This window comes from Alternaria novae-zelandiae (genome assembly GCF_023758075.1).
Source record: "Alternaria novae-zelandiae strain BMP 2774 chromosome Unknown scaffold_26, whole genome shotgun sequence".
Lineage (NCBI taxonomy): Eukaryota > Fungi > Ascomycota > Dothideomycetes > Pleosporales > Pleosporaceae > Alternaria > Alternaria novae-zelandiae.
In genome coordinates this window covers 267999-286971 of record NW_026056986.1, presented here as the reverse complement: position 1 = coordinate 286971, position 18973 = coordinate 267999, and the positions used below count along the sequence as shown (strand labels likewise).

Sequence of the window (18973 nt, the reverse complement as noted above, 5' to 3'; positions counted from 1 at the left end):
AGACGGTAAGGAAAGAGACCTAGGAAAGAAACGAAAATCGTTCGTCTCAAGCAAACCACAGGCTAAACGTTCAGATGGCTACGGCGGTGTCTCATTGCTACGCGGGCTGGCATCGGGTTTTGAAGCTGCAGTAGCCGCCTTGAGCACGGTTTGAGCATACAATGGAACAATGCGTAGTACTGGCCCAGCATGGCTCCATTTGCCTGTAATTTGGGCGTGTCACTGAAGCTCCATAGGAAGGTAGCGCTGGTAACTGGAGGAGTGGCTGTGGTGCTCTGATGCGCTGGGTACATGTTTCATCCTCGGACCAATGAGATGGCGGCATGGCCTCGTCGAGCCCACGACCTTGAAGCGCCTGGCCGAACGTCTGCTACCCGCGCAGAGCCTCTAGGTCTCCATATGCCAGAAATAACTCTTCGGAAGGAGGCTCGATTCCGCGATCCGAGTCTGTCAAGTGTTGCCGGTTTCCGCGTCTTCATGCAGTATGTGCTGTCTCTCGGCTGTTGGATGCGTTAACAGACCGGAACCCTGTGGGGATTTCTCCACAACACCAAGGTCGAGGTCACGATAGAAGACGACCTAGATGCCTGCAAGCATCAGCTATAGCTATCGACGATATTGTAGTGGATCGAGATGTGTTGGCGGGTTTGCACGTGCCCGATGTTCATTCGTCTGGGCGGCTGAGGGTCGCTCGGGGCAACAGGCGAGTTTCGACAAGGAAGGACAACACAGACCGCCATTTACGCTAGGACAGGCCCTTTGCATGTCGCCAGAGCCTCGAGTCTCGACGTCGCGTACGGTTGGTCTGGCATTCCTTTCTCTGTAGACGTAGAGTTTTTCGTATCTTTTCACCCCATCGCCATCCTCCTTGCCGGTCGTCACCATGAGCGTACGCGTCGTCGCGAGGATACGTCCTCTACTGAAACAGGAGCTCGACAAAGACACCATCGTCACCGCCGAGACATTGGAGGGCGACACCACCCCGGCGGTAGTGCGGATACCGAGTCCGAAGAACGAGGCCGAGTCCTTCAGCTTCCAGTTCAGCTCTGTGTACGAGCAGGACGCGACGCAGCAGCAGCTTTTCGATGCCGAGAGTGAGTTCGCGACGGACGCGTTTCGGACCTGAATTGACTCCAAACCAGTCGCGCCGACGGTGAAGCACCTGTTCAATGGCTTCGATCTATCGATATTCGCGCATGGCTGCACCGGCACCGGCAAGACGCATACGATGCGCGGAGGAAAGTCGCTGGCAGACCGCGGTGTCATCCCAAGACTGTTGAGCTCGATATACCGACGCTGCAAGAAGATCGAGAAGGACACGGCTGGTGCCACTCACGTCGAGGTCGCCCTGGAATACTTCGAAATCTACTGTGATCGTGTCTACGATCTGTTCGAACCGCCGGAGAAGCGCACCCCGTCTGGCCTGCCCATCCGAGACAACAAGGGCAAGACTGTCGTCGTTGGTCTTACAGAGAAGCCTTGCACAACGCTTAAGGAGTTTGAGCAGCTTTATGACCAAGCCAACATGAACAGGTCAACATCTGCTACTAAGGTGAGGCTTTGCACGCGTTAGAGGTAAACATTGCTAATGATGCTGCAGCTCAACGCGCATTCCTCCCGATCCCATGCTGTTCTCTGCGTGAAGATCACGCAAACCACCGAAGACACGGTTCGCGTCAGCCGAGCATCCTGCATTGATCTTGCAGGATCCGAAGACAACCGACGAACCGAAAACAACAAGGAGCGTTTGGTTGAGAGCTCGGCCATCAACAAGTCATTATTCGTACTTGCTCAATGCGTAGAAGCTATGAACAAGAAGGCCAGCCGGATCCCGTACCGCGAGTCCAAGATGACGAGAATCTTATCGCTGGGTCAGAATAAGGGCTTAACTGTCATGATTCTGAACCTTGCGCCGACCCGCGCATACCACCTCGACACGATTAGTTCCTTGAACTTCGCTAGCCGGACGAAGAAGATCGAGATCGCAGAGGTGGAAAACGATCCCGTGTACAGGACAGCAGTCAAACCATTGGCGATAACTAGTAGTGTCGGCGGAGCAACAATGTCACGGCAACCGCTACGATCCATTGCTGCCGCACACAACGCGAACATCCCAGAGCCAGAGAAGGGGAAGAAAGGAGAAAAGCCTACCAAGGCATTCTCTGTATACTCCGACGCTCGCAAGGCTGCTGCCGCTGCTCCTCGCGTTTCCAACCTTGCACAGAACCAAGGAGTGCGAAGGACTGAGGGTTCTAAGCGAGCAGCTGAACCCAGCAGCACTTTCGCAACGCGACCAACGAAGGCATTCCGAACTGGGGATAACACCTCACGGATACCGAACAGAGAGCCCGCTCTAACCAAGGCTTCGATCGAGGCTCTCATTGCACAGAAGGTGGACGAGAGGCTAGCAGAGAAGGCATTGCAAGATGCCGGCACCGCTGCGCCAGCGCTATCTGCAGAGTTGCAAAAGCGGTTGGATGAGCTGGAACACCGTATCGATGCACACGAGGAGGACGGAAAATCACAGGGCCTTCAATTCCTTCTTATGGCGAAGCAACATCACATGCGCGGGGAGGACGCCAGCGCACTTAGGATGTACCACCTGGCTCAACCCTTCTTCCCCGGCAACGCAAAGCTAGAATCCAAGATGAAGGCCCTCGAAGACCGGATACGCGCAAAGAAGGAAGAAACCACCAAGCACGTCTCCGCCCCCGTAGAGCTACCCTCGCACACCGCCGCCGCAGCGCCCCCATCGAACCTCCTCATGGCCCCCCTCAAAGCCGTCGAAAAGAAACAGTCGAAGCCAAAGATGGTTTACAAAGACGACTCCGAAGACGACCAAGAATTCGCTCCCGCGCCTCCCTCCGACCACGAAGACTCCTACGCCTCCGACACCAGCTTCCAGTACACCAGCAAATCCAAGCCCGCCCGCAAACCGAAAAAGACGACTAAGAAACTGCCCATCTTCCGCGACGACACTGCCCCGACCACGACCACGACTCTGACTACCACTACCACTGCTGCCGATCTCCCGTCTCACTCCGCCTCTGCCTCTGTCCAACAAACGCCTCGTACCAGCCACCTCCTCAAGATCATCAACTCGCGCGACGTCAACCAGATCAAAGCGTTAAAGGGTGTCGGTGCAAAGAAAGCGGATAACATCGTGAACTGCCTGGTCGAAATGGATGATGCTGAGATAATGGATTTGGAATCGCTGGCTATGCTGAAAGGTGTTGGGGGCAAGACGGTGGATAATATGAGGCTGGGGTTGAGCGTTGTTAATACTTCTTATGATTTCTAGAGCTTCGGCTTGACTTTGTCGCTGTTTGCGCCTTTGGAGTTTACATCAAGCATGGTGTTTACGGCGTTTTGGTTGTGGATGCGCGCTCAGTGCGCCGCGTAGACTATATTCACATTGCATAGAAAAGGGCGTTTTGGGTTTGGCGGCTTAGGCTGTCTTGCATCTTGCATTTTGCATTCTGCATAGGTCAGATCTTAGAAATTATCGACTATTTCTTCACCACTCTACGGTTGCTTCGCTTTTAGACTTCATTTGACGTGCGAGTGTTCTGCATCATTCGTAATCCTAGTATCATACAAGACCGTAACTTTCAATCTCAGCCCACAAGAAAGGACCCACAATCACTTACTCAATCCCAACTGCAACGGGAGCATCTAGAAAGGCCAAACCCAGTCTTCAGTCTCCTTAGGATCCATACCCTCATGGTACGCATAGTTCTTCGCCTTGATCTGCTCATCAAGCAGCTTCTCCCTTGTCGCCGCCCCCTTGTTACCCAAGCTGGGGATATTGTCAAGCGCATCAATCGCCAAGCTATAGCGATCAGTGCCGTTCCTGATGGCCAGCTCGAGAGGAGTGTCGATATTGCCCTTCTCCCTGTATCCGCGGACGAGCAGGTTCTGCTGGCCCTTGCGGCCATATGTAAGACGGTGGATCAACCACGGGTAGGAGTGGAAGTTGAAGATGCAAGGTACATTGTCGGTGAAGATGGCCTTGTACTCGTGTGCCTTGAGGCCGTGGGGGTGCTGGTCCTCGTCGATGAGCTTGAAGAGGTCGACGACGTTTACGAACCGGATTTTGAGGTCGGGGAGGTGTGTGCGGAGTAATGCTGTTGCGGCGAGAGACTCGTGAGTGGAAACGTCACCGCAGGATGCCATGACGATGTCGGGCTCTTGGTCCTTGTCGTTACTTGCCCATTCCCAGATGCCGACGCCCTTGGTGCAGTGGGCTATGGCTTGCTCCATGGTGAGGTACTGGAGGTGCTCCTGCTTGTCGGCAACGATGACGTTGACGTAGTTTTCGCTGCGGAGGCAGTGGTTCATCGTTGAGAGCAGGCAGTTAGCGTCTGGTGGGAGGTAGATACGAACAACCTCAGGGCTCTTGTTCGCTACGACATCAAGGAAACCTGGATCTTGATGGGTGAATCCGTTGTGGTCTTGTCGCCAGACGGTCGCAGTGAGCAAGATGTTAAGTGAAGCAATCTTCTGCCTCCATTCGACTTCAAGGCACTTTTCGATCCACTTGCAGTGCTGGTTGACCATGGAGTCGATGATGTGGATGAAAGGCTCGTAGCTGTTGAGCAGACCGTGACGTCCAGAGAGGATGTAACCCTCTAGCCAACCCTGAGCAAAGTTAGCATTGGAGTACCAAGCAATGGCGTGTGTCTTACCTCAACAGTGTGCTCTGAAAGCATCTCCATAACGCGTCCTGCATAGGCTAGGTTGCCACCATCCTCGTCTTCCTCGAAGTACTCGCCCATCCAGACTTTCTTGCCCGCCTCGTACACCTTACCCAGCTTGTTGGATTCGGTCTCGTCGGGGCCAAAGAGACGGAAGTCTTTCTGGTTATCTCTGATGATATCGCGCAGGAAGGCGGCGCAATTTGCCATGCTACCAACCTTGGCAACACCTCCTTTCGTGACTTCGATGGAGTAGTCACGGAAGTCGGGAACGTGGAGCTTGTGTCGGATAAGACCGCCATTTGTGACGGGGTTGGCACTCATCCTCCTGTTGCCGGTTGGCGCCAATTCCCGAAGCTCGGGGATGAGCTTGCCGTCCTTATCGAAGTGCTTTTCAGGCTCGTACGAGCGCATCCACTCTTCCAGAGTCTTGAGCTGGGACTTGTCCTTGAGAACCTTCGTAAGCGGCACTTGATGTGCACGCCAGAAGCCCTCCAAAAAGTGGTCTCCATCGACATGCCTGGGCGCTGTCCATCCCTTGGGTGTACGGAGTACGATCATGGGCCAGCGCGGCCTGAAAGCCTTGCCTGAGTCCCTCGCTTCCTTCTGGTATTCGCGGATTTTCGTGATGCATCGTTCCATCGTAGCAGCCATAGCTTGGTGCATAGACGGGATATCGCTTCCCTCGACGAAGTAGGGCGTCCATCCGTAACCGACGAAGAGGGCTTCGAGCTCCTTGCGACTTACGCGCGCGAGGACAGTGGGGTTGTTGATCTGTATCTTGTCAGCGACATATCCTTTCGCAAAGTTCAACACATACCTTGTAGCCGTTCAAGTGCAGTACAGGCAAGACCGCACCATCCGTGATTGGGTTCAAGAACTTGGTCGAGTGCCAGCTCGTAGCAAGCGGGCCGGTCTCAGACTCGCCGTCTCCAACCATTGTCAGAGCAATGAGATCTGGGTGGTCGAACACTGTGCCGAAAGCGTGAGAGATGGAATAACCAAGCTCTCCGCCCTCGTGCAAGCTGCCGGGCGTCTCTGGTGTAGCATGAGATCCAATTCCACCAGGGAACGAGAACGACTTAAAGAAGCGCCTCATGCCCTCTTCATCTTCGCTCTTGTCGGGGTAGACTTCAGAGTAGACTCCTTCCAGGAAACTGTTTGAGAGAACAGCGGGTGCGCCATGGCCAGGGCCAGAAATGAAGATGGCATCCAGATCGTACTTCTTGATGAGACGGTTCTGCGCATCTTGTTAGCACCTCCCAATATCCGGACTCGTGCGATGGTTCTTACCATGTGGATGTATGTGAAGCTCTGCCCAGCATCCGAGCCCCAATGTCCCAACAGGCGTCGCTTGAGGTGATCTAGAGTAAGCGGATCGCGGAGAAGAGGATTTCTCCTCAAATATATCATGCCCAGGCACATGTATAGAGAAGCATGGAAGTAGTCGGTCATCTTCCGCACCTCATCCTCGCTGAGCGGTTGTTCAGTGATTGAGGACCTCGCGGGTCCGTATGGCGAGATGCTGAGGTGTTCGACATCCTCGACGAGGGTATCGGGATCTGCTGGAGCTTTTGCTAACATGGCATCCATGATTGCAGGTTGTTGGAAAGGTACGACCTTTCGTGCTTCAGGTAAGAGCTTGAATGAAGCTAGGGCTGAGGATGTAACCAAGTAGTACAGGTACGATGGAGGCTACACTAACCAACTGCGAGTAGTGGAAGAGTGGAACAATTCAGAAATAAGAGCTTCACGTAAAGTTGGGACGAAGAGCGCCTTTAAGCAGTCGCGCGTCAGTATGCGCGATTGGAAGCTCGAAATCTGGCCAGCGGTACGGCCGGAGACGTTCGCCTGGCCCATTGAGCTCTGCCATTGGTGCTCTGAGCGGAATCATGCTACTGCAGCGCGATACCATCATAGCGACAAATTCCTTTTGCAGGTGTTTGTTGGTTGCGTCATGGCTCGATGGACCGAGGTGGGGTCAGTCGATAATCACGCTAGTGAGCGACGCGTTCCTGCCGCCAATTCTCACGATATGCCATCCATGGCGTGATATGTGCCTGAGCACACTGAGCTGGAGAAAGGCAACCGTACGACCTGTATCTTTGCCGGTGAGTTGGACTCTACGGCTATTTCGATGCCACCTGGTCGTGTGCCAGTGCAGGACCTCTCAACATGATCTCGAGACGCCGGAAGACGGCGGACAGCATACTTGCCAGCCTCCACTTCCCTTCCGACCCTGGCTTCGGTGTCGGAACTTCATCCGAGCGGATAGTGATCTGCGCAAGCATCTGCGTGCAGCCTGGGCAGACATTAGGGGCGAAGCAATGCTGGCAGACACGGTCATCATTAATATGTAAATTTCAACCAAGTGGATGTGTACCTGTATTCGATTGCTCTATATGTTCATGATCTATTCCTCAATGCATTCCATAATCTCCCTCCGCAGCAATCGTCCTCTGGCATTCAGCGAAGATAGCAGCTTGCCTTGCTACATCAGCCAATCGCCCAACGACTTGCTTGTTACCATCCAGGAAACCGTATAACGCATACGGTATGTCCACCTCGTTACAAAACTCCTGCACCAACTTTTGGGTCTGCCTCAGATTGTGCCGAGGGATTCTCGGATACAGGTGGTGGATAGCCTGGAACTGCAGGCCACCATGGAAGAAATCCAACCATTGCGGGCAGTCAACATCCATCGTCGTACGAAGCATCTTCTGCGCAAAGGATTCATGAATACCCAAATCTGCCGTACTCATAGCGAAATGAGACAGCGTGATCTGCACGTGAAGCGGCGACGTGACGGCGTGGGCAATCAAGACGAACCAGAAGCGGCTCCAGTTGTCGGGTATGGTCTTGTACACGACTCCATAGCCGAACCAAGTCCAGTAAAACGACATGCCCACCATCTCGAAATATCGGTGCCACCAAGCTGGTCCTTTCTTGGGCCCCTTCCCAAGGAGCAAATACATCCAGGACAGTCTGTAAAGATTGAAACGCGCTAACAGCATGATCGGGTAATATGTGTAGTGCTGTAGCGGGATCATGACCTTTGCGAATGCATCGTAGTCCATAGCCCACTCGTAAAAGGTTGTGGTTAGACTCTCCATGAACCGATGAGTGATGGCGAAGAAAGGAATATATTGGATGTCAGGGTCATGTTCGGGGTGGTTCGTAACGAGATGGTGAACATTGTGGCTGTATTTCCACCAACAAGCACTCAAGCCGCCCATCCAGGAGGCGATGAACATTGCGATGGTCGAGTCGGTCGTGAAGTCGTGCGTAATGCCCATGTGTCCGGCATCATGGACTGTGAACGTGAGCTGGTGCCAAAGGCACGCTAGTGGTATGGCACTGGTGATGTACCACCCCGCTGACAGCAGGAATATGAATGCGGCAATGAAAGACCCATAACGCAGGCATTCGATACCGTAAGCAGTGTAGTTGCAATCGTAGAGACCTTCTTGCTTTATGCGCACTTGCAAGTCGCGGTATTTTTGTGTGATGTGATCTTGGGTGGCCGAGTCCAGGGACGGGTATTTGGCCTTGTCGAAATCCAGCTCTTCTTGAGTCCGCCTGTCAAGCACTGACATCTTCGGAGTGACCTTCTCATCTAGCTCGACTGATGAGACGCTTGAGCTCGACGAAGCCCTGGTGACATCGGCTCCGTTGCGTTTGCGGATTGATGCAGACGGCCGATCAGCTGGTTCGAAGAGCGGGCTGCTGTCTGCCGAAGAGGCTGAGCTGGCGGTGTCCTGCTCTGAAGAAGAGCATGATTCCGTGTACTCCTCCTCTGAGAGTCTATCCAGCTCTTCCTGTGTCCGGAACTTTCCTCCCTGTATCGGCGGAAGGAAGTTGGTCCATCGTCCTTCGATACGGCCGACTTGGTAGCGATTCATGAGCTCGAGCGTCTGCGCAGAGTGGAATCTGGGTGCATAAGTCAGCATTGAGCTTTCCTGGGCAACACGGGAGACCATACCGAGTGACTTCGTCTGTGGCATCTCGTCCCACCATGTGCGCGATGGCCTTGTCACCGCCTGGGTGATAGGGCAACCATGCGTCCACCTTCAAGACCTTACCGTCTACGATGACAATTGAGCGTCCATTGGCGATCTGGGCCTCGATTTCTCTTCGACTGAAGACTCTTGTCTTCCTGTCTGCCCGGGAGGCCATGTTGCGGTGCGGTGTGGTACACGAAGCGTGCACAAACGGGTGTCCAGGTGCGGGCTCAATTGACGAACGAAATTCAATGTATAGACAGTCAGACCACAGCTTCGCGGCGTCTCAGAAGGAGCTAGGCGTTGCGGTGAGCTGCGCCGGAGCCAGCCAGTGGAACAGGAGAGCATGAGCTGATAAACTTCCGAAGCTTGCCCGCCAGGACCCTGCACGCCCCCACGCTTCTCGCCACCCCAGAGCCGCATCCAGCAACAACCTCACATGTCAAGCTGAGAGCGTGTGTAGCCCTGCAGCGCCTCATATGTAAGTAATAGGTCACCAGAATCTACACGTGAGCTTCGAGAAATTTCAAAGTCTTGGAGAGCATAAATGCGGCAGGTGCCCACTTGAGCTTGCTGTTGCGCGCTTTCTGTCGGCAAACTCCGACACTCCATCACCTTCTGCTTCGTAACCTTTCTCTGCCAAGTGACATTTGTTGACTTCCACTCTCGATTTCAGCCTCCCTCAGGAAAAATCACATCACCCAAGGCGTCACCCAGAATTCGAGATTCCAATCATGACCCGAGATATCAAGGACTTAGCGAAAGAGTGGCTGGAGCTCGACGAGGACAAATCAACGACAGATGAGATCTACAAGTTGTTGGTGGATGGCGATACCAGTGAGCTCGAAAAGCGACTTCGACATCGTATTGCCTTCGGAACAGCTGGACTTAGGGGGCCCATGCAGGGCGGCTTCGCCTGCATGAACTCTCTGACAGTGATTCAAGCTTCCCAAGGACTAGCAGCGTACCTGCTTAAGACCGAAAAGAACGTTGAGAGAAGGGGTGTAGTCATTGGTCGGGACGCGAGGCACAACTCGGAAAAGTTCGCCAAGCTCACCGCAGCTGCTTTTGTCGCAAAGGGCATCAAGGTGTGGTGGTATGAGGACCCGAGCCACACGCCGATGGTTCCCTTTGGCGTGCGCGAACTCGACGCCGCTGCTGGTATCATGATTACTGCAAGTCACAACCCGGCCAAAGACAACGGATACAAAGTCTACTGGTCGAACGGCTGCCAGATCATCCCCCCACACGACGTCGGAATCGCCGAATCTATCATGGAGAACCTCAAGCCTGTCACTTGGGACACAACTGTGATAGAGTCTTCCCTTCTGGTGGAAGGGAGTCTGGATTTGGTGCAAGACAAGTACCACCAGGCCGTCCTGTGCGCTGCACAGCCCGAGCATGTCAAGGTCAAGATGGACCCAGAGCTCAGATTCGTGTACACGCCGATGCACGGTGTTGGGCTTCCAGCGATGCAGCGTTGCGCAGAGACACTTGATGTAGCCTCGCAGATGGCAGTGGTGGAGGCTCAAGCACAGCCAGACCCCGACTTCCCCACAGTCAAGTTCCCGAACCCCGAAGAGAAGGGTGCGCTCGACCTGGCAATCGAAACGGCAGAGAAGTCATCGATACGTCTGATTCTTGCCAGCGATCCCGATGCAGATCGACTTGCGGCAGCAGAGAAGGTAGGAGACAAATGGCATATCTTCAGTGGGAATCAACTCGGAGCGCTGCTTGGATCCTACCTCTTTGAACGTTACCCGGCGTCGAAACCGCGAGAGAAGCTTGCGATGCTGGCTTCAACTGTCAGCTCCAGGATGCTTGCAGCGCTAGCGAAGAAGGAAGGCTTCAAATTTACCGAGACGTTGACTGGGTTCAAATGGCTTGGAAACGTAGCGCGACAACTCGATAGCGAGGGCTACGATGTCGTGTACGCCTTTGAGGAAGCCTTGGGATACATGATCCCTCAAACGGTACACGACAAGGACTCCATCAGCGCAGCCGCAGTCTTCCTAACCGCCGCATCGCATTGGTCCACCCAAGGCCTGACACCCTACGCCAAGCTACAACAACTCTACCAATACCTTGGCTACTTCGAAGACGCAAACACCTATCTCGTATCGCCATCGCCATCCGTGACGACATCGGTGTTCACAGCCATCCGCGCACTGGGCAGCCCCCACCCAACGTCGATTTGCTCCCGCAAGATCGCGCGTTGGCGAGACCTGACCCTGGGCTATGACTCAAAGAGCAAGGACCACAAACCCGATCTACCGGTTGATGTTACTAGCCAGATGATCACCTGTGAGCTAGATGATGGGGCCGTGTTCACAGTCAGAGGCAGCGGGACGGAACCGAAGATTAAGCTTTACATTGAGTGCCAGGGGAAGAGTAGTGAGGAGGCGAAGACGGGCGCTACTGAGATTTTGGAGGATCTGCTGAGGGAGTGGTTTAAACCTGAGGAGAATGGTTTGAGATTGGCTTAGGGTAGAAGGTGTGTTGACTGAATTAGATACTGCTGCTATCACTGAGTTGAAGGGTGAGAGGGCATCTTGAACACAATGTAACCTTCTATTGCAGAGTCGAAATGCTCGTGCGGTTGTTTTACGATTGTATGCTAGCAAGCACCATGTTCATGATTAGATGCTCTTACACGTATTGAGGATTTCATCATCATCGTCGTCTTCCCAACTTGACGTCGCTCCACAGCAGACTCACCTTCACCTAAAATCTGCGGGCTAAACCCTATTCTCCACGACCGACAGTGCTTCTCTCACCTCACCTACCTTTACCCATCCACCTGCTAACCTACCGCCCAACTCCCTTTTATTCAGTCATCCCCCCCTCTACCTACGACAGCACTCCTTCTCATCTAGATCCACAACCCCACCCACCAAATGGCCACCCTATCAACATCACCCATCTCCCTCCTCTGGGTCTCCTGGACAGACATGGATAAACTCGTCGACGTCGAAACCTACGGCTCACCGCAGATCACCAAATGGACGAAGGCCCAAGTCAAATCCCAATTCGCCTCCAAAGACCTCTCGCCAATGTGCTGTCCCCACCTCCGCGCTCCACGCATCCCAGAAGCTATTGTCGAAATCAATGATTCGCGGAATAACAACGTGGCGATGCAATACTACATGGCAAACAACAGGTTCTGGCTCGCGCACCGTATGTTATTGCAGGCGCAGTTCCAGTCTGCGGTGAGGTTTACGACGGATGAGTGTTATTATTTGCTGGAGGAGGGGGAGGCGGTTGTGGAGGTTAATGGAAGGCCGTTGACGGGCGTGGAGAAGGGAATGTTGGATGTTGAGCCGGGGCAAGTGGATATGAGGTATGTGTTGACTGTGAGGGAGGTGTGTGAGAGGTGTTTACTGACTTTGAAAGTGAGCTGCAGCCGACGGAGATGAAGATGCATCTTGGAGTTGCGATGAGGATTCCGCCGTATACGGTTCATTGCTTCAAAGTCAAGGAAGACAGTTTGGTTACGGCGGGGTGTGTTGTGCCGAGGGGAAGGGAGGAGTAGGGAAGATGGGCTAAAGAGAGCCGATTTGGATGGTAGACTTGGACGTGAATATTCGACTGGGGAAGACGGATGAGCAGGAGTAGATGGCAAACATGGATGAAGAGATGCCAAGTATGGCTGGAGGTGTACCTGATTCGAAGGACCTTCACGTCTACTTCTTAACGGTGGACACATGAGGCGAAACATGCAATCCAAGTACTATACCCAAAAGATAATCGATGGTATTGTTATACGATCAAGATGTACATGTGCATACTGATCTTGGAAGACACCATGATGACACCCACCCAACAGCGAGAATATTGGTTGGGTGCGTAAGCGCTTCGCGGCCTCGACGTTTAGCATGTGAGATGGACAAGTGGTGGTTGCACCCTACTCATCACAAGGTGGGACGAGCGCTCGGTAGATACTTGTATCTCCCAATCTTGAAACTCATATCCTCGACTGGCGCCCGCCTTCCCGATCGAGACCCTGCCAGATGCAGCGCAGACGCAGCGCTGACGACAACTAGTCGCATACGGTTCTGCCTTGTACAGATGGGTCCATGGCGAGGCTGATGTCTGGGTCGAAACTTGTCGCCATGCGCAAGTCTCCATGGTCGGGCCTGTTGGAGGTGCAGATGCAATGCAGCATGCGCGACAGTCCTCCGTAAGTACTGGCCAATGAGGAGCATGTCTAGTCGATTAGGAAGGCGCCATGTATAGTGTTGTTGCTGCCTTGACAAATGGGAGTTGAGCATGTAGAGCTGGCGAGAGCGCAGAAGAATCGCTTTTTCTCAGAAGTATCAAGGCGATGATGGAGGGTTTACTTTTTACCCTTCGCCGGCCGCACATGGCGTTTATAGCGTCGCTGGATTCGACGGCTGGGTAGCAAACGGCCAGGGTGTTCGGCCGGGTGTCAGCTAAGCAGGGGAGGCGGAGGAATGCGTGCCCTCAGCCAATCACGTGGGCGTCGTTGTATCGATAGGCCTGTCCCGCGCGTACCCAGACTCCGGGGAAGTGTCTGAGGCAGCCGTGACTAAACCGCTGCGGGCGGCGTGCATGCGTGCTAAACAGTCACGGCCCAAAAGTATCCACGGCCTCTTTCCCCTCGTGTGCCCACCAGTTCTGTCGCGTCCGTCGCGTTCTCCCAGCTGCGCCCTGCCCGTCTATAAAGACCCGTCGCTCCTCCCCTCGACGTCGCCTGGTTTTCGCAGTCTGCTCGCACATCCTTCGGTATGCCCTCGGCCCCACCAGAATTTCCCTTGGAAACGTGCTAACGGGATGAAAGCCTCAACAGGAACCGCGACATGTCTCTCTCCTAGACTATTCGCGTCCTATGCGGGATGCGCTGCCATCAACACCAATGGCGGGGTTCGGCGACCCAAATACTCATGTCACGCGACAAAGCCATGGTGCGCCGTCGCAACCAACTCCCTCGAGACGATCGCTGCCAGACGGGCCGTGCAACTATCGCGACGCGCATATAGGACAGTGTGGATGTGACCAATTTTGGGACAAGCTCAGCGCCGAGCTGCATGATGAGAGCGCCGACCATCGGCCTAGCAGCGAGCGCTCCACGTGGTGTGTTTGCGGGCACCATGCCTGCTTCCATCTGAGGGCGTCGCGTGCGCCAGAGAGGCAGGCGCTGTCGATGAATCTCCCGCTGCCATCACTCTATGCGACAGGTGAAGATCCGCGCCAATTGCAGGCAAGCGCGCAATGCGACACGAGTGCTGCGATGCGACAGCTGGGGGACAACCTTCTGTCTGAAGGGGGTCAAGCCATATACAATGCGCGCATACATCAACACTCCAGTCCTAGCCAGCGCCCCCAGCGACAGTCCTCTGAGACCAACTCGTTTGGTCGCTTGCTACAAAGTCAGGACACTCCATCACAAACCAGCACGAGCGGCCTCCCTGGACTTCCTTCCGTGTGCTTGCTATCTCATGAACGCCGCCCAGTAGCTAACAGCGAAGCTAGGTATGGCGTGAATCAGTCGCGCCAGACGGTGGCAGGTCTTGGTCTTTCGATGATGAACTTGGAGAGCATGGCTCAGCTTAACCGTCAACAGTCGCCTACGTCCACTATCCCCGATGACATCAACTTCGCCCACACCCCGCAAAAGCTACCCAACGAGCCTGTCATCTCCCCGGGCAGAGCGAACATCACCAGCCCATCGCGCGGCATCCTCGAGCAGGTATTGGAGTTCAATCGCAACTTCCAGCCCGACGAGCCTGGCGATACCATACCCAACACCTACAACCCCGAGGAATACGTACAAAGCGCTACCGAGGTGGCTACTCCAAGCGTTGGGAACACTCCAGACCTGAGCGCTGCTGATCGGGCTGTACAGGACGGGAAGGACATGATTGACGCAATGAAGCGCATCACCTCGGAGATCCAACAGCAATCGACTAGCTCACCTGAGCGACAGACATATGGCACAGTTCCCACCCAGCTCTTGCCGAAGAACGCTACAGCAGGACCACAGGAACAGCTGCAAACCCTCCTCCAATCAGCTCAACCACAAGGTTTCCAGAAGCTTGTTTCCTACCTTGCCCCTCTCCATAATCTGCTGAACTCGATACCCAATGTAGCCAAAACCATGCAGGAACTTGGTAGCCGCCTAGACTTGCTGGAGAATGGATCTTTCAACTACGTTCAGCCGGAAGATCTTAACAACACGTTGGAGATGTACGAGGGTAGGCTAATTGACGTGGAGCATCGCATGGATGAGCATGAACGCATGCATGAAGCTATGGACGAGCAAAGTAGCACCAGCTCCTTTAGCCGAAGGCGCATCGACAACGCCACCACGTCGTTTGGCTCCAATCACTCTGTTGATTCCACCACTTCCTCCGCCCTTATCCTCGCGGCCATGGATCGCAAAGATACAGAAATGGAGCTTGATAACATTAAAGAGAGATTGGATGTGCTGGAATCCGCGGCGCCACCCACATCGCTCCAGCCTTGGGAAGTTGAGGTTGTCCTACTGCCATGGGGTCCGGACTTGAAAGGCATCTGGTTCTCGCCTGATGAACCCATGCATGACATAGCGAAGACAACAACCCAGAACTCTGAAGAGTGGACCCAAGCTCATACCTTGAAGACTATAAAAAGCCTGCCATTCCTCGGACGAGACTCCGATTCGAGCCCCTACCCTGGTGCTCGCAACTCGGCCAGAGGATCTATTCCTAGCCAGGCCGACAACGGGTGGAGTAGCCAGGACATTAGTAATTGGGCTTCGGGATCTACGGATGACTGGTTGTTTCCCAAAGCTTGTGGAAGCAACAACCTAGTCTACAAGCGACTCCAAAGCAGGGGTTTTGTCCGAGATGTTGCGTTCAAGGGTTCCAGCGCCAAAGATATTCAAGAAGCCTTGTCACATGCATTTTCTGATGTCTTCGATTACCTGCAGTACGACGACAGCGACGAAAACCCTATGATCTCTGCCTACCCAGGTCTTCGAGCGCCCTACATACCACTTCGAAAAGTACTCAAGGAGTCGCGACTACGTTTTCTTACGCCCGCCGAGATGTCCAGCAGTGCGCTCTGGAATGCTCAGTTTCTCTCAGCCGGTGTCATGATGAGAGTTTCCGGTGGAAAGAAAAGGCTTTACGTCACCGTCCGCGAAGCCTACACCCAGCAAGTCGATCGCAACGAGTTCGTTGTAATGGAACAGTCCTGGCCAGAGCTACGCCAACTACCTCGATATCAACCCGACCAAGACTCGCAGATGGAAGGCAACGACGAACAGTGCCAAGCGCATGTCCCTGAAGCAGATGCGAAAGAAGCATGTTGGCAGTTCGTCGAGACATACGATGCTCCGCCTGCTAGTGTGCATTCGTCTTTCGGGAGCAATCAGTCCGTCCAGCTCTCCATGCGACCTGCTGGTCGAAATTGGCGACGGTCAATCACTCCCAACTCGATACTGAAGAACAAGCAACCCCAGCCCATCTCTCCACTAAGCGAAAATCATCCGCAGCGCCCACTCTACTATCGCAATCGTACGGTATCTGCTTCGGTTGTCGACATCGTCACACCTCGTCAGTCGAAACGCCGCTTCAACCCCTCTATCGTTGAGCAATCCTCTGTCCCACAGCCAATCTCACGTGCACCCAGCCTACCATCCGCAAGGCTGAAGCGCCGTCGCGTGACGAACTCCTCTTCTCCACGACCCGAGGAAGCACATGTAGCGATATGGAACGCAACCCCTCGGCAATCACGAGAGCCGCCGTCACCCTTCTATTCCTCACAACCCGCACTACCACGATCGAACTCAGACGTCATGAGCAGACCAAGCCAGCGGTCCGTCGCTATAGCAGGTAAATCAACGCCTTTCGCATACGCAACACCGCACTCGGGGCCCTTCCCGGCTGGCCCTGGCTTCAACGCTTACAATAACGGCGGTGATACCGAACCAGATGACGACAACGACGCGTACGATAACGATGACGGGGAGAAGAGTTGGCGTGGCGTTACCGATGACGACAATGACCACGACAATGACAGCGCTTCAAGCTCAGTACTTGGTGCTGAAACGGGTGCGCAAGAGGGAGCCAGTTTCTCAGGTGATGACAGCGGGTTTGGCAGTGACAACGGGGAGGATAGCGATGCGCCGTCGGACGACGAGGGTGAGGTTTATGCGCAGCGTCGACATGGTGAAGAGGATGAAGATGAAGATGACGAGGACGTTTTTGACTCTTTGCTTAGTATCATCGAAGCGTAGATACGCGGGGTTGATTTACAGATGATTTGGATTAGGTCATCATGTCATGCAAGAAGAGCAAGGAATCTGGATATTCGACATCCAGCTAGGAGCATTTGAAGAGAAGCACACACACACATATCGGCATAGGCGTTCTAAGGCAGGGAGATCTTGTACTATATTGCTTCCATCGTACTTGCAGCGTTTTGTTCTCCGTTTTCGGAACCTTGTTCTTTCGGTTCCTGGTTAGCGGGGTGTGTCTTTGTATACTACTAAAATTGGTCGTTGGGGGCATAGCTATACGGTGAAGTTAGGGTTGATGGAGGAAAGTACCTGCTCTCTCCCCTTATGGTGGCTGAGCTAGAAAATGAATAGTTTACAGTTAGTGTTCTGCATTGGTGTATTGGATGTGGAGAAGGTGATTGATGTGAGTCTTTTATTAGCTATGGTACAGAAACTGAGCTCTCACGATGAGGCAGCGTCTAAGCCACAAAGAACTACCACCATGCATGTGAATATCAACCTTCATATCATCGCTCAAGGTGTCTGCTTTCTGTTGCCCGATTCGGGACAAGAGACAGTATCTGCTTCTCAGCCAGTGTCAGACGTGATCAGAAAGCCAGGAGCGTCTTTCAGTACGGCAGTCTTGTCGAACACATCGAAGCAACCAATCCACACACCCTTCCCCTCATGGCCACCAAGATTCAGTACACGCATAGCCTCAACGAGCTTGTCGCGAGTAGTAGCGCCGTACCGGAGATGTTCTATCGCATCTGGCGCCAGATATACTTTGCTGAGACCAGGTAATAACAACCGCGGGTGTATTTGAGGAAGCTCTCCGGAAGTGGAGAAGAGACGCGTCGTGGACACGTAATTGTAGCTGATGGAGATGGTTTTGATGGCGCTACGCTGACGAGAAGTGAGTATCTCGGTGAAGAGCTCAAGAGCTTGAACCGATCTGAAATTGAAGGAGTTGATCTCAAACAGGAGGGGCGCGCTTTCGAAGTAAAGCTGACGACAGACGAGTGTTACAGTCAGGCTCTGTGAGACGCGCTTCATACCATAACTGTCGTGGAAGTTGGTCTGGCTGCAGGCAGTGAGACGAAACTGTAGTGGGAGCCCGGAGGGTGCTCCAGCTGGCCTTGATCTAGGGCTGTCGAACAGAACGACTATGTGTCCTCCAACAACATATCCGAGTATCTTGTTGCGAAGCTCGCCCGGAAGACGAAGAAGCGGGGATTCGGTCGAGTTGCGGGTAGTACTGAGCGTGTTAGCGATCAAGATGGTCTTTCTGCTGTAGCCAGACTCTGTCACTTACATCTCTGATACCGCACCAGATACTTCGGCACTAATTGATGCCATCTTGTCGATGTAACCGCGCGTCTCGGGCTGAGAACACAGTGGAGGGTGGGAGAACTAACGTAGGTGAGATAAAGTGGCAGGAGCGAACTTGTCAACAAACGAAAGTCCGTGCTGAAACTGACGCGGTGAGTGACCAGCGTGCTGACACATCTTCTGTCTGTAATTTCCGACGAGTAGACAGATAGACGAGTGAACCAGAAGTACACAATGATATCAAGATGTCCAAAGTTCCTAGTCTATACCCAGGTACCAATGTGAGCTACAGAGTGAAATCAGCTCTAGAGACCTATTGCAGCTTCTCAATTCCTTTCTGATATGGCATGAATGTAGCATAGACAATTGAAGCATCATTCGCATCACCAGACATTGCTGAAGCTGTGTTGCTCACCAATTATGGTGATCCCACTGTGACGTCATGACATGTGAATGTGACAGCTGCATATGCTGGGCAACCTCTCAATTCCTCAAGACGTTACTTATGGTAATAGACAAGCGTGTATACTAAAAACAATGTGATTTCATCTGCATCGAGCGAGAACATCTTTATTTCTCTACTACCCTACTTTACATTAACCTGATCAAATTTACTAGTTATCCAACATGCAGTCCGTCCTCCACAAAGTCATTGGCTCTAAAGAGGTCCACCTAGAAAATCTCGACGGTCGCGTCGCAGTAGTCACCGGCGGTGCCCT

At 53.5% G+C, this 18973-nt stretch overlaps 6 protein-coding genes across 6 annotated transcripts; 3 read left to right on the top strand and 3 right to left on the bottom strand.

Annotated features, from left to right (window-relative positions):
* Positions 1–883: 883 nt before the first annotated feature.
* J4E88_009795 (uncharacterized protein) lies at positions 884–3301 on the top strand (the record flags this gene model as incomplete). The annotated part of the gene is made up of 3 exons (XM_049403394.1): positions 884–1094; positions 1143–1552; positions 1601–3301. 3 exons carry the CDS (start codon positions 884–886, stop codon positions 3299–3301), a joined length of 2322 nt encoding a protein of 773 aa, XP_049250828.1.
* Positions 3302–3675: 374 nt separating this feature from the next.
* Positions 3676–6290, bottom strand: J4E88_009794 (uncharacterized protein; the record flags this gene model as incomplete). The annotated part of the gene is made up of 4 exons (XM_049403393.1): positions 3676–4641; positions 4689–5471; positions 5518–5937; positions 5991–6290. The coding sequence occupies 4 exons, from the start codon at positions 6288–6290 to the stop codon at positions 3676–3678; spliced, it is 2469 nt and encodes an 822-aa protein (XP_049250827.1).
* An 827-nt stretch (positions 6291–7117) lies between these two features.
* J4E88_009793 (uncharacterized protein) lies at positions 7118–8873 on the bottom strand (the record flags this gene model as incomplete). The annotated part of the gene is made up of 2 exons (XM_049403392.1): positions 7118–8627; positions 8680–8873. 2 exons carry the CDS (start codon positions 8871–8873, stop codon positions 7118–7120), a joined length of 1704 nt encoding a protein of 567 aa, XP_049250826.1.
* A 559-nt stretch (positions 8874–9432) lies between these two features.
* J4E88_009792 (uncharacterized protein) lies at positions 9433–11184 on the top strand (the record flags this gene model as incomplete). The annotated part of the gene is made up of 1 exon (XM_049403391.1): positions 9433–11184. One exon carries the CDS (start codon positions 9433–9435, stop codon positions 11182–11184), a length of 1752 nt encoding a protein of 583 aa, XP_049250825.1.
* Positions 11185–11595: 411 nt separating this feature from the next.
* Positions 11596–16940, top strand: J4E88_009791 (uncharacterized protein; the record flags this gene model as incomplete). The annotated part of the gene is made up of 2 exons (XM_049403390.1): positions 11596–12038; positions 14192–16940. The coding sequence occupies 2 exons, from the start codon at positions 11596–11598 to the stop codon at positions 16938–16940; spliced, it is 3192 nt and encodes a 1063-aa protein (XP_049250824.1).
* A 570-nt stretch (positions 16941–17510) lies between these two features.
* J4E88_009790 (uncharacterized protein) lies at positions 17511–18281 on the bottom strand (the record flags this gene model as incomplete). The annotated part of the gene is made up of 2 exons (XM_049403389.1): positions 17511–18180; positions 18238–18281. 2 exons carry the CDS (start codon positions 18279–18281, stop codon positions 17511–17513), a joined length of 714 nt encoding a protein of 237 aa, XP_049250823.1.
* Positions 18282–18973: the final 692 nt, after the last annotated feature.